Here is a 15,294-nt window from a genome sequence, read left to right as displayed (position 1 = left end):
CGGAGGATTTAAGGAAATGGTTCTGACAATTTCCTTTGATGATTCGAGTCTTAATCTGGATCTATGACCTTAGCTGCGGCATTATCCAAGGGCGACCTCCCTTGCAATACAGAAATGTCATAAAATAGGTACACCAAAATGAAGTTAATGGTACTTCTACATTGTTTAAAAAACAAAATGAAGTTTAAAAGAAGCACAGTATTCATGCCATGTATAATTACCAATTTAATATAGTGTTATTTTGAGAACTGTAAGCCAGCCAAAAATATATAGGTACAGATACAAACTTTACGACTAATTTCACCATTGTCTTTGAAATCTATACAGTTATTACAACAGGAATGAATAACTTTGGGGACTGACTTCAGGTAACACCACATTTAATCCTGCATTTCCCTCATTATTCTTTCTTGTTGTGTGCAAATATGGAAAACATCAGAGACAACAAAGGCACAGCAGCAAGAAACAGTTGGGGCAGGGCAGAGCCCCAGGGTCTGCAACCTCCACAGAGAGTTATATCAAAGGAAGGGCAGTCTCCAGTCACCAGGGATAAATAATCACCAAAATGATGAACAGTCATAGTATTTTCCTTTTTTTAACTTAAGAGTGACAATTTACTTAAAAAAAAAAAAAACCACCCACATCCACTGAAAATTCACACAGAGGTATCCACACAAAAATAATAATAATTTAAATCAAAAGTATTTTGAGCCTGGTGGGGATAGGCTGAAGTATTTCACTAATTACTATGCAGTATATTTTTAGCTTTAATGATTTTTATCACATTCCTCAAAGGACATGTTTCTTCCTGAAGCACAGTTGTTGAAGCAAACATTTATCTTTATTGTTTCATAGGAAACAGGCGGAAGTCCCAACCAGCTACTGCGATTCTGTAAAATCAGCTGCAGGAGAATTTTGCTTAACTTATACTTTTGCCCTAAGCTGTGCCTTAGGATCTGCCTTATTTTTTTGTTTGAATTTGACATAAAATAGTGTGTCAGAATGAAAGAAACTTAAAAAGATACGGGTACATTTCCCTTCCACCAATGTTTTCCAGGCAAACTTACTGCTCTTCTCTTCCCTTTAAGAATGCCACCTGAAATCATGACACACTAATTAATTATTGAAGATAAAACATAATTTATTGGCTTGAATGTCCCTTGAAAGAACACGCCTTTTTTAAAAAAATGACACTCCCTCAATTCAAAAATAATGCATGTTCATTGTAAAACATCTGGAACACAGAGGAAAGAATAAAGAAAGAAATTAAACCATAATCTCACTAACCCGAGATAAGCACTGTAAACATTTGGATAAACTGGTTTGCAGTGAAAAAAATATAATTCCTTATTAAATCTTTCAAAATGCTTTCTATTTCTTAATAAAAACTTTTTCACAATAATGAGCTTTGTTGTAATTATTCCTCTGGGGCTCATATTTCTTGAAATCTTTGGGAAAGAGAATTCGATGTGAATAGTTTAAAATTTTTCCCATATTGAATATTAAATAACAAGTCCTAAAGTCTAAAAGACTTTGCTTGATGACAAAATATACTTATGTAGAACACTATTCAAAAGGATAACTTTTAAAAATTAGGTCAGTTACTTTAAGAATGCCAATTTCAAACTAAACCTTGAGACAATCCAAGAAGGGTGCTTCAGTGAAATGTATGCTTTGTTTGGTACACATATTTTAGAGCATGTCCCAAAGTGGAATGGTATCAGAAAATTCAACCAAATATGGGACACACTGTAGAGGCATGGAAACCTCTTGAAAACACTTCTGTGAACTCACATGGGGAGATTCTGAGGCTATGTTTAGTTATCAGGTCTTCACTCCTTCCAGGTTAAACACATTTATTATCTGAGATCTTTTAGGGCAGACCTTCTTTTTTGGGGGGAGGGGAAACACCATCTTGAAAATCAGAGTTGCAGTTTGGGTACCTAAAAGCAATACAGATGGCTGCTGATAACGCAGAACTCAAATTTGAATCTAAAATCATCTCTGGGCTTCCCAGGTGGTGTAGTGGTAAAGAATCTGCCTGCCAACACAGGAGATGCAAGAGACACAGTTTCGATCCCTGGGTTGGGACAATCTCCTGCAGGAGGAAATGGCAATCCACTCCAGTATTCTTGTCTGGAAAATTCCACGGACAGGGGAGCCTGGTGGGCTACAGTCCATGGGGTTGCAAAGAGTCAGACATGACTGAACAGGCACGCAGTAAAATCATCTCTAAAGCCATACATGGTATTTTCTCTTTCACTAGATAAGTACAAAGAGAGTGTCAGGGCTGCTCATGTTTAAACTTTTATTTTTTTTTTTATTTTTTTGTTTTTTTTTGTTTTTTATTTTTTAAATTTTACAATCTATATATACATGTATGTACGACTGAGCGACTGACCTGATGTATATACATACCTTATTAACATATTCCCAACAGAGTAATTAAGTGAATTCTCAGATTTTTTTTTTTTAATTTAAAACAATGATCAGAGTATGTTACTTCTATTCTCAAAAGTTTCTATATAAATCCTTTTAGATAATGGGAAGCCTAGACTGGGAAGTATTCATTGGAGTAAATTTCCTATGAACTTACGAGAATATTTTTATAACCAATTACTATAGGTCTGTATATATGTATTTAACTGTGTCACTTTATTACATGATGTGTAGCAATGGAAATTTTTATAAGAAAACACCGAAAGTTAGAAGCAAAGTAAACTTATAACAGACGAACAAAGAGCCAAAAAATTTGGAGTCCAAGATCTATACCACCTCCAGGGAGATGGTCACTGTCAAGAGAAACAAGGTCTCTGTATACTGGGAGGGGTGAATGAAATAAACAAGGGCCTGAAAAGCATAGACACCCAGCTGCAGCTTACTTGAGGGCCGTTCTGTAGTGGTAGATGGCTTCCCTGTTCCGACCCTGGTCCTTCAGGAAATTGGCATAGTTGTAGTGAACCTTGGCATTGTGGGGCAGAGTTTGAACTCCAGACCTAAAAGTTAATAAATTAAAAAAAAAAAATGAGTAACAAAGAGTACTGCTTAGGAATGTCGCCAGTTTCTTTCATGTTTTAATCACAGATTTATGAACTTGTATTTGAAATGTGCATTGCATCCATCAAAGCCTCTTCCAAAACTTGTGGACCTTATGAATTACTAAACATGCTTCTGTGGAAAACAGTGAAGGTTGTGCACAATTATGCACAAGCAAAATACACTAACTGCCTGTGAAGCAGAGGAGCAGGAAGTAGTGAGAGATGATTCTTTGGGGGGACAACCATGCATGCTCAGGTTAACTCAGCTTTTTCCTTACTTCCTTCACTTACAGCCTTCCTCTTTTTTAAAGAAATTTGAGATTGTCTATAAAAATAAATCATTACAAGAAGGATGACTGTAGACTAGCCTCCCTACTAAGGTTTGTTGGAAATAAACACTTCTCACATACTAGGCCAGGGCTAATTTTATTTAAAGGCAGGTGTAATTATTAATAAATATTCTACAAGTTGGAGGTAAGGAAAGGAGGCTTGGCTCAGAAAAGTTAAAAATTTCTTAAGTCATGAGTGTATTAGTCTGCTCAGACTGGCAAAACAAAATACCTGGGGAGCCCCAGAGGGTAACACTGAAGTTTTGAAGGTAATACAAGTAGCTTTAACTGCACCACAAATTCACCTTGCACAAGATCAGCCTGGTAGTAAGTACCAAGAGTGGGATTCTGGCCCAAGGAATTTGCTTCTAGAGTCTCTGTTCCCTCACCTGCAAGGAGGTGGTGGCAGGGAAGTGACAAAGGTAGATGGGTTTGGGAGCTATCTGGGAAGAAAACTCCAGAACTTCTGAGGGTTAAATGTGGGAGGGGAACAGGCTAAGGGTGAGAGGAAGGAGACATGATGACAACCTAGTTTCTGGGCAACTGTATTTCAAATGCGGTACCTCTTCTAGGTAAGAACACTAGGGAAATTCCATACAAAGTGTTAAAGCTGTTAGGGAAATATGTCAAGGTATTGTGACCTTTGTTGAGCTTTTGTTGAAATAGCCCCTGTTTAATGTTATAAGCCAATAAAAATTGTTTTTAATTTTAAAATAAAGAAAAATGTGCAAAGGCAAACAAATAATTGAAAGAAAGAAAAAAAAAAAAAAACAAACAGCCCCTTAGGACCAGCAAAGACTGTCCCACTTAAAATCCACTTGCTGGCTCCTTGAGAAACTCTCCAGAGGACAGAATGTACAGGGAGTGTGTGAAGCTAGAGACCAAGCCAAGGGCAACATCCTGCGAAAGCACCAGACTCCACCTTCTGTGGAGCTGCTGAGGTGAGGTCAAATGCATGGCCCTAGCTACGTCTCCCTGGCCCTGCACATCCCGGCGACTTATTTCACTATGCTTTCCCTTCCCAGCAAAAGGCAGGAAGTTTACTCTCTAGAGGGCTTCCCAGGTGGCGCTAGTGGTAAAGAGCCTGCTTGCCAATGCAGGAGATGTAAGATACTTGGGTTCGATCCCTGAGTCGGGAAGACCCCTGGAGAAGGGCATGGCTACCCCCTCCAGTATTCTTGCCTGGAGAATCCCATGAACAGAGGAGTCTGGTGGGCTACAGTCCATGGGTTGCAAAGAGTCGGACATTGAAGCGACTTAGCACGCATTCATGTTACTCCCTGGAGAACTGAATCAGAGAGATCCTGCATTCAGAAACAACAGGTACAGCTGAGGGCCAGTAGAGATGCACCTCCAAAGTAGGTTAAGTGACAATATGCATTCTGAACAGTGGATCCTCCTCACCCTGTGGTATCCATGCAAAGCTCTGCACACTGGCAGCCGGGATTGGACTCTCAGGGAGGAGACTGGAGGAATCCTCTCACTGGAAAATGACTAACCCAAAACAAAAGATTTATAGATGCTACCATTTGGGTGCTCCAGTGAAACCATCAGTCTCTTCAATCACCCCCACAGTACAGCTCACTAGCTAACAAACAAAGCTAGAATTTTAATGTAACATTTCAAATGGACATTACCCAAAGTATATTTAGTCACAGGGCAGGACCAAGGTCAGAGTGATAGTGATGGCTTTTTAAAAATTTAATTTTTATACAGGAAAATGTCTGATTTTTCTCTCCAAAACTACACAGTGCATGGTACAGGGAGATTTTAAAGATAACTTTGATTTCAGCATAGATATAACTGTAGTATTTATTGGAATTGATCCTTCCTCTGTGCAATTAGCATAGCCGCTCTATTATGTTTCACCCAAGTTCAGTCTGTGAAAACACATCCTTGTGAAGATGAGGGCATTGTTCAGGGATGGCAGTAGGAAGTAGTAACATTCGTAGCAGGCGAGCGGGTGTGGGTGGACTAACTGAAATCCTGTGACTATACTGCTTTTCCCATTGTTATTTGCCATTGTTGTTTTTGACCTTTACATTCTCTACGTAATCTTTTCCTGCTTCATTTTTCCAGTCTCTCATTTTACAATGAACAGTTTATGAAAAAAGAAAGATAAACTAGTCAAAAGCAAAACTTTCCGTGTCACTTTGAGTGGCCAGGTTTCCCCTCCTTCCCAGGCCAGCCTCCTCAGCTTGTTACCTGGACGCTGTGATTCATTCGTCCCAACAGTCTTAACAGAATGTGCGGCCTTATACATACTTACTCCACAAGGAAATGTAGCATTCGTAAGTTATGGCGCTGGATCTCAGACCCTATTAATGACTGCTGTTGCTGCTATTGTTTAGTTGCTAAGGCGTGTCTGACTCTTTGCGATCCCATGGACTGGAGCCTGCCAGGCTTCTTTCTCCATGGGATTTCCCAGGCAAGAATACTGGAGCAGGTTGCCATTTCCTTCTCCAGGGGATCTTCCCAACCCAGGGACTGAACCTGCATCTCCTGCATCTCTTGCATTGGCAGGCGAATTCTTTATCACTGAGTCACCGGGGAAGCCCTATTAATAACTACACCAAGGATTATGAATAAAAGCTTCCCTCTGAATGCAGGGTCTGTATTCACGCACTTTACATTTCTCCCTCACACCTTTCATTTGCAGAAGACTTGAAAAATGCCAGAGATATCAAGACACTTCTCTCAGGTATCTCTCCAAGTCTGTAGAACATTTGTTTTATTTATATTACTGGAACAATAGGTCAGGAAAACCATCTCCAAATTCCTGATTAGAAAACAAACATTTTTAAAAAACAAGTAGTATTCAGTCAGAGGTTAACAGGAAAGGAAAGTAAGAATTTGTGGTTCTCCTCAATTGTGACCCTATTTAACCTAAGGTTTCCAACACCACACTCAGGATGGCCAGTGCTTATGCAGGCTCATTTTAAATCAAGCGGTGAGCTAGGCATCCACTTCCAAGGGCTATCTCCTTTCCTCCCTTCAACAACCTATCAGATGGGTAGTATACTGTACGTCCCACATTGTAGTTGAGGAAATTGAAGCTCAGAGAGTGAAGACCATTTTCTAAGGTTACAGACTGAGTAAATATTTGAGCAGAGATTTCAGCCAAGGCCAATACAAGGTCAGAATCATTCCTGAAGTTGGTCAATATTGGATAAACCTAAAAGGTACCACAAGATACTAGGTACATTAGAATGTCACTTGTAACTATGTTTATATCATTGATACACAAACTACGGCCTGATGGGCCACAGACTCATCCATGCGTTTACCCTTTTACAAAAATGTCTTCGGCCTCTTTCCCAGGGTAACAGCTGAGTAGCTGCAAAAGAGACTAGAGGGCCCACAAAGCCTCAAATATTTATAGTCTGGCTTTTACAAAGGAATCTGCCAATCTCTGGTTTCTGTTCTCTGCCCTGAGAGATCTGCTTATCTTTCTGGCTCAGCAATTCCAGAGGAAGAAAAAGAAATGTGTTTTCTACAGAAAGGGAGGAAGATCTAGGCCATAAATTCTTAAAGGTGGTCCATGGATCATTTAAACAGTTCATGAATGGGATTCAGAGAGAACCCAAACTGGATGCAAAACAAAGTATGCTGTCTTTGTCATTCTAGGTATTTTGAAGATTTGGGGGATGGGAAGAAAATATTTAATCAAATTGTGTTATTTTGGTACAATTTCCTGCAAACACACATAAGAGTCTGGGGTATCACTCAGTTCAGCTGGATGTATGCAGTTTCTATCTCCTCAGATTAGATAGCAGAACAATTTCCTGTTCTAAGAGATTAAAGAAAATGTACCTTGCAACTATGATTACAAATTCTCTCATTCTGTCTCTGTCTGTCTCTCACTCTGTCTGTCAGTCTCTGTTTACACTGGGCTGAGATTAAGTTAGACAACACAAAGCAAAATATAGGAGTGGTGAAGTATATACATTCTTTGGCTTTTACATTAGATTTGGGTTCAAATCCTGGTTCCTCCTTTTCACAGCTAGTCTGACTTGGACGAACTGCTCTCTCTCTGAGCCCTTGGTGAGACACAAGTATTGGATTCGTACACTTTTGTGTGAGAGGATTTCAAGAATAGACGTACAAAGATGTGAGGTGACTTTGCACTGGTATATCCTAAAAATACATCATTCAGTGCCATCTTTTTTGTGGGAGGAGGCCTTAGCTGGAAACACTGGAACTTGATTGAAATTTGGATTTTCTCTAACACGAAGGTCTGTCCTAAGATGTTCATGGATCGGAAGAATCAATATAGTGAAAATGAGTATACTACCCAAAGCAATTTACAAATTCAATGCAATCCCTATCAAGCTACCAGCCACATTTTCACAGAACTAGAACAAATAATTTCAAGATTTGTATGGAAATACAAAAAACCTCGAATAGCCAAAGCAATCTTGAGAAAGAAGAATGGAACTGGAGGAATCAACTTGCCTGACTTCAGGCTCTACTACAAAGCCACAGTCATCAAGACAGTATGGTACTGGCACAAAGACAGAAATATAGATCAATGGAACAAAATAGAAAGCCCAGAGATAAATCCACACACATATGGACACCTTATCTTTGACAAAGGAGGCAAGAATATACAATGGAGTAAAGACAATCTCTTTAACAAGTGGTGCTGGGAAAACTGGTCAACCACTTGTAAAAGCATGAAACTAGATCACTTTCTAACCCCACACACAAAAATAAACTCAAAATGGATTAAAGATCTAAATGTAAGATCAGAAACTATAAAACTCCTAGAGGAGAACATAGGCAAAACACTCTCAGACATAAATCACAGCAGGATCCTCTATGATCCACCTCCCAGAATTCTGGAAATAAAAGCAAAAATAAACAAATGGGATCTAATTAAAATTAAAAGCTTCTGCACAACAAAGGAAAATATAAGCAAGGTGAAAAGGCAGCCTTCTGAATGGGAGAAAATAATAGCAAATGAAGCAACTGACAAACAGCTAATCTCAAAAATATACAAGCAACTTATGCAGCTCAATTCCAGAAAAATAAATGACCCAATCAAAAAATGGGCCAAAGAACTAAACAGACATTTCTCCAAAGAAGACATACGGATGGCTAACAAACACATGAAAAGATGCTCAACATCACTCATTATCAGAGAAATGCAAATCAAAACCACAATGAGGTACCACTTCACACCAGTCAGAATGGCTGCGATCCAAAAACTGCAAGCAATAAATGCTGGAGAGGGTGTGGAGAAAGGGAACCCTCCTACACTGTTGGTGGGAATGCAAACTAGTACAGCCACTATGGAGAACAGTGTGGAGATTCCTTAAAAAAATTGCAAATAGAACTACCTTATGACCCAGCAATCCCACTTCTGGCATACACACCAAGGAAACCAGAATGGAAAGAGACACATGTACCCCAATGTTCATCGCAGCACTGTTTATAATAGCCAGGACATGGAAACAACCTAGATGTCCATGAGCAGATGAATGGATAAGAAAGCTGTGGTACATATACACAATGGAGTATTACTCAGCCGTTAAAAAGAATTCATTTGAATCAGTTCTGATGAGATGGATGAAACTGGAGCCGATTATACAGAGTGAAGTAAGCCAGAAAGAAAAACACCAATACAGTATACTAACACATATAAATGGAATTTAGGAAGATGGCAATGACGACCCTGTATGCAAGATAGGAAAAAAGACACAGATGTGTATAACGGACTTTTGGACTCAGAGGGAGAGGGAGAGGGTGGGATGATTTGGGAGAATGGGAATTCTAACATGTATACTATCATGTAAGAATTGAATCGCCAGTCTATGTCTGACGCAGGGTGCAGCATGCTTGGGGCTGGTGCATGGGGATGACCCAGAGAGATGTTGTGGGGAGGGAGGTGGGAGGGGGGTTCATCTTTGGGAATGCATGTAAGAATTAAAGATTTTAAAATTTAAAAAATAAAAAACTAAAAAAAAAAAAAAAAGATATTCTGTAAGGTTGCTCATAGTATTGCCAAGCAAAACCACTCCATATAATTAGAGAGCTCTCGAGACCATATGACCTGGGATGGTCAATGAGTTTACAGTTTGGAACAGAGGAGAAAACAGAATTAGGACCTCTGTAAGGATATCAGCTTATCTAGAACTTGTTCTTACTAGAACAAGCTCTAGAACCAGCTCTTGGTTTTGACCATTAGAGCTACTTTAGGTTTTCCTCATCCTACCATACCGAGCTCAGGCCCACAAAAGAACAGTCTTTGAAGGCTTGGGTTGATTACAGTCACCTGCCTATACTTATACAGTGTCCTGCCCTTCCTCTTGTCTACCATCTGCTTTGTTGTTTAGCTGCTAAGTTGTGTCCAACTGTTTGCAACCGCATGAACTGTAGCCCGCCAGGCTCCTCTGTCCATGGGATTGCCCAGCCAGGAATACCGGAGTGGGCTGCCATTTCCTTCTCCAGGGAATCTTCCTGACCCAGGGATTGAACCCATATCTCCTGCACTGGCAGGTGGATTCTTACCAGTGAGCCACCAGGGAAGATCCTACCACCTGCTACATTATATTAAAATGTGTTCATGCGTCTGACTCCCATCCAGACTTCAGGCTCCTCTAGTCTCTCCCCCAACCCACTTCTCGCTCATGTCCTAGAACACAATGCAGAGCAATAACCTTAGTGCTATAAACATAGTGTTTATCACACTGCCCTGGGCATCTTTTAACACACTCTTTTATTCTTATAAATACACCAAAAGATGCACATATGTACTAAGTCACTTCAGTCATGTCTGACTCTTTGTGATCCTATGGATTGTAGCCCACCAGGCTCCTCTGTCCATGGGTTTCTCCAGGCAGGAATACTGGTATGGGTTGCCATGCCCTCCTCCAGGGGATCTTCTCTGGAGGGATCTTCTTAGAGATCTTCCCTAGGGATCAAATCACCCACCTCTCTTATGTCTCCTGCATTGGCAGATGGGTTCTTTATCACTAGTGCCACCTGGGAAGCCCCTACCAGAAGATAAACACTATCATTATTCTAAATTTTAAAAATTTATTAAAAATTTTTCAAATGAAATTTAGATGATTTACAATGTTGGGTTAGTTTTAGGTATACAGCAAAATGATTCAAGCCATTTCCTTTTCCAGAGGATCTTCCGGACCCAAGGATCAAACCCACATCTCCTGTGTCTCCTGCATTGCAGGCTTCAGATTCTTTCCCCACTAAGCCATTAGGGAAACCATATATATATATATATATATATAAAATTATGGTTTATCACAAGATATTGAATAAATATATTGAATAGTTCCTTGTGCTATATAGTAGATCCTTGTTGGTTATCTGTTTCACATAAAGAAGTGTATATATGTTAATCCCAGATTCCTAAATTTTAAAATAAAGAAACCAAGGCATGAAGTGGTTGAGTAACTCACCCACGATCATATAGCTATTAAACAGTGGAACTTGGAGCAAAGCCAAAAAGCCTAATTCCAGACTCCACACCAACTACTAATCCTATTACGACTCAAAGATTCCTGGCAAATGTTCAACTAATTTGAACATTGCTCAGGAAAGATGAATATATACAAACATCTCATCTTGAAGGAAAAAGAAAAAAACTTAAAGTCTCAGATTCTTAAAAGTTTTCTCAGAATATAAATAAGTTACAATAGGTAAAGCTTTCTAAAAACTATTGATAGCTTTGATTTGCATATTACACAAAACTCCATTTGATCACCAAAGGCCTCTCAGATACAAAGTTTCTTTATGTACATATGTGGAATGTTTTAGTAATCAACTGCTCACTTCCTACATACTCCCATCTAAAAAACCAGAAGCCTCTGCATGCAAGGTCAATGAGTATTTTGCTCTTTTGTTTTCCCTTTTTAAAACTGCTGGCATCAGTTGTATAGGGATTGAACACTAACTTGTTATCCTTGAGATAAACCACTATCTGCCAGAATCCATCCCCAGAGTTGCTCTGATTAAGCAGTAAACATCATTATAAAATGGAATCACTCTTAGTACCTTTACTCAAGAAGGTTTAACACAGGGCAGAATCATTTAAACATTTCTCATAAAATCACCAACTACTGAAAGTGAAAGAAAAAATGAATTAAGTCAACAGAAACCAGGAGGAAGTTATATTCCTGAACTTCCACGCCCTTGTGTTTACAAAATGACTTCAGCACTGGGCAGTAAGAGGGAACAAGTTCACTGTCATCTGTAAGCACTGCACTGAAGTCCGGGATATGACAGGAACAAAACAGGCTCTGCAGCCTAAAAATGAAAAACAATTCATAGAAAAGGAAAAAAAAAAAAACAACAAAAAACAAAAATCAGAGTAACAGGTCCCTACAGTACCCACGGAAATAATGATGGTGACACTGATAATGACAATGACAATAAATGACATGTAATAATAAATAAAGACATGCATGCCAAATTACATTTTTTTCTATTAAAAAAGTTAAATTGCCAAGTAGCAAAATCAGATATATTGTTTTAAGTGGACTTCCTCAGCAAAAGTGAATTTGCTTTTGCTGTGTTATCTCAGAGGAAGCCAACTTCCCCCTCATCACCCCCATGGAAGTTAGAGGAGAGTCTTTGACCAGTTCTGTCATCTCAGCGCCCTGATGGAGGACAAAGGGCAGGCACATGACTTAAGTTCAGGCTCAGTTAGAAGACTTTATCTTCCTGGGAACTGTGATGTGTAGAGAGAAAACTGGGGTAAGTTTACCCTCCATTGATTCCTTTGCAAGTATTCATGTCCCCTCAGGACAGACTATTCAGACAACCAGTCTGCTACACACTTTCAGTTATTTGCCTCCAAAGAATAAGTGTAGGGTACCAGGTGATCAGGGAACCAAATAAAAGCACATTGACTGAACTGGCCAACTGGGCCACAAGTGAGGACAGAAGCTGGAGGCAGGCAAAAACTAGGAACTCCTAGAGACTGGGAAATATTCATGGGAAGTCAGGTGTGGCTGAGCCAGGAGCCCAGGAAAGGTTGCCTGGGCTGTGGCATCAATGAGACAAATCAAGTCCAGAAACACAGCATGATGAGTGACCCAAAGGATGTTTAAACTTTAGACATTTAGGACATTGTTGTATTCGTGGCTCAGATGGTAAAGAATCTGTCTGCACTGCAGGAGACCTGGGTTCAGTCCCTGGGTTGGGAAGATCCCCTGGAAAAGGGAATGGCTACCCACTCCAATATTCTTGCCTGGAGAATCTCTTGAACAGAGGAGGTTGGCAGGCTACAGTCAATGGCAACAGTCAATGGTTGTAAAGAGGCAGACACGACTGAGTGACTAACACTTCACTATATTCTGAAACAGCTTCTACATCATATAAAAATCTACCAGGAGATGAGAAACCATTTCCTGTTCACAATTAATGTTCCAAAGTAAAGCAACTAGATTACAGATCATGACTTAATGTCCTGAAACATTTTAAAGAAAATGTACTGCATTTCTCTTCCTTCTTGCTGTGCACTCACCTTTCCCTTTCACTCAGCTGAACAATGGAATTAGACTTATTGTTTCATTTTGTTTATAGCTGATTTTACAGCCCAGCTTATCATTAAGACTTTCCATCTCAATTCACAGACCCCCCCAAAGTTTCCTGTGATCCTTATTTTCATCAATTCACTTAGAATGAGCTCCCATAAAACTTAATATACTATTTGAAAAAACTGAAGTTAAAACCCAAAATAAAAGGACATTTTCCATTTATAACTTCACTGAAAAACACTTCTGGAGTCATAAATATCACCAGATCCATGTCACCTGATTTGTTTGGAAACAAATACATACGCAAAGAAATAACGGGAAGAGATTCACTTTTATCCCTCTAGTCATACCTGAATAGGGACTCTCTCGATAGCCAAATTTCATTCTGTTTCACGGTTTTCCAGGAGAAAAGCAGCAGTAGCAGCACCGTGGACACGCTCAGGGTGGTGGCTCCACAACGATTCAGCCACGCATACAGCTTGCTCAGTCCATGCACGAAAAGAATGCAGTAGCCCATGCTGGAAAAGAAAGTGGAGAGGCAGGTGAGTCTGAGAGTGTGATGGAGGCCTCTGAGCATCCCATCCCATGCAACTAACTTTCAAACAGAGCCTCTGCTGTGATAGAAAAACAGACATAACCTCCCTGTCAGATACAACATTTCCACGTCAATGCTCCAGTGGGCTCCACCAGCACATTTGCTAGTTCTCTGCCCGAGTGTGGAGAACCACAGGTTCATCTTGTAGGCTCCTGCTCCTAGATTTCATCAGCTCATGCATCCAGAAAAGTCCATCCTGTATGCTCTTGGGTCTTGACTGGACCCTCTAATCCAATCTCCCTCATCCTCCTAACATTGTATAACCCTTCTGGCACCATGTTGCAAATTTGGGCCCTGAGGCTTGAGAGAGACAGTCCCTGGGGGACTATCAGATCCTGAGAGGGATTCTGGTCACCAAGGAGTGTTGGGTGTGGTCTCCAGAAACATGCCACTTAGTAAGTCCCCACTCAGGCAAAAGTCCTTACGCCTTTCCTTCCTGTGGGAAGGAAAATCCTTTCACAGGCCAACTCTAGAGCCTGGAAGCTTGCAGCTCATCATGGACAAGCTTCATTGATCTGATTCTCATGCAGACTGTGGCCTGGCTTTCCCAAGAGACAAGAAGAATCCTGGAGTGGGACTCTGGCACATTGTGGTCACATCTCTGAAACCTTTGGCCTGGTGGATGGAACATGATCCCTCCCATCACCTATGCACCCACAGAGAGGCTTCCTGCCTGCTGACTGGCCTCAGAAAAACACAAACATTTAGCTTGTACATTTCAGTCATTTTTTTCCTAAGATGACAATATAAATTATTACAGAATATTTTAACAATGAAGGGAGCTTGTATAAAGAAATCCTACATGAGTCAGACACTAATACTATAAGAAACCCTAAATCAATACATCTCATTTACTTTGCTCAACTATTTATTTGTTCTCTCACTAGTATACGACAGGCAGTATGCTGGGCACTAAAAATACAATTATAGGTAAAACACAGAATATATACCTCCCACTGTTACAGGCACCAAGAACATAACAGTGGATAACACAATCATTCCTCTCCTCCTAGAACTCCCATGGAAGGGAAAACAGCCAACAGACAAGTAGAACACAGAGTGCTGCTGTGCTGCGAAGTCACATCAGTCATGTCCGACTCTGTGCGACCCCACAGACGGCAGCCCACCAGGCTCCCCCATCCCTGGGATTCTCCAGGCAAGAACACTGGAGTGGGCTGCCTTTTCCTTCTCCAATGCATGAAAGTGAAAAGTGAAAGTGAAGTCACTCAGTCGTGGCCAACTCTTTGCGACCCCATGGACTGCAGCCCACCAGGCTCCTCCATCCATGGGATTTTCCAGGCAAGAGTACTGGAGTGGGGTGCCATTGCCTTCTCCAAAAATGCATAGTAGATCACACAGAATACAATACGTTAAGCAGAGAAGAATCAAGTAGGAAAGAAAAGGCGCAGACCAGGCTGAGGCGGGGAAGATGAGCTGTTCATATGGATGGTTAGGGAAGGCCTAACTGAAAAGTTGACATGTGGAGCAGGTACTGAAATGCAGGAGGTGCACTCTGAAGGCACCCATGTCCCCAAGACCAGCTGCCTTCTCTCCCTGCCTTCATAAAGCAGCACCACAGAGGACCAATATTTATGGAGCACATCTGATGTGTTGAGCACATTCTTGTCAGGAAGTCAGCTCATCCTCACATCCCTGGGGTTCACTGTTAGCAGCACTGAATTCCTGATACTGAACAAGAGAGACAAGGATATTTGCTGAATTTGGTCACATGGCTCATGCACAAAACACCAGGAATTCCAGATTCTAGAGTCCACACTCCATCTACTGTCCCGACACTGGGCTTCTGCCTTGACTGGTGGATGCCT

The 15,294-nt window shown here is 40.6% G+C and overlaps 1 protein-coding gene across 4 annotated transcripts in view; it reads right to left on the bottom strand.

Moving 5' to 3' along the window:
* TMTC1 (transmembrane O-mannosyltransferase targeting cadherins 1) overlaps positions 1-15,294 on the bottom strand; it is a 338,032-nt gene that overhangs the window by 100,333 nt on the left and 222,405 nt on the right. For 3 of the 4 annotated variants that reach the window (XM_004006752.5, XM_042247328.1, XM_042247327.1), the window contains 2 exons: positions 13,224-13,391; positions 2,883-2,996 (listed from right to left, as the gene is read on the bottom strand). In XM_004006752.5, coding sequence (XP_004006801.1) covers positions 2,883-2,996; positions 13,224-13,391 — 282 coding nt within the window. The remainder of the gene's footprint in view (positions 1-2,882; positions 2,997-13,223; positions 13,392-15,294) is intronic. The other variant, XM_027967794.2, reaches the window with a different exon arrangement.

This window comes from Ovis aries, chromosome 3 (assembly GCF_016772045.2).
Source record: "Ovis aries strain OAR_USU_Benz2616 breed Rambouillet chromosome 3, ARS-UI_Ramb_v3.0, whole genome shotgun sequence".
In the NCBI taxonomy this organism is placed as follows: Eukaryota; Metazoa; Chordata; class Mammalia; order Artiodactyla; family Bovidae; genus Ovis; species Ovis aries.
This window is presented reverse-complemented; position numbering and strand designations above follow the sequence as displayed.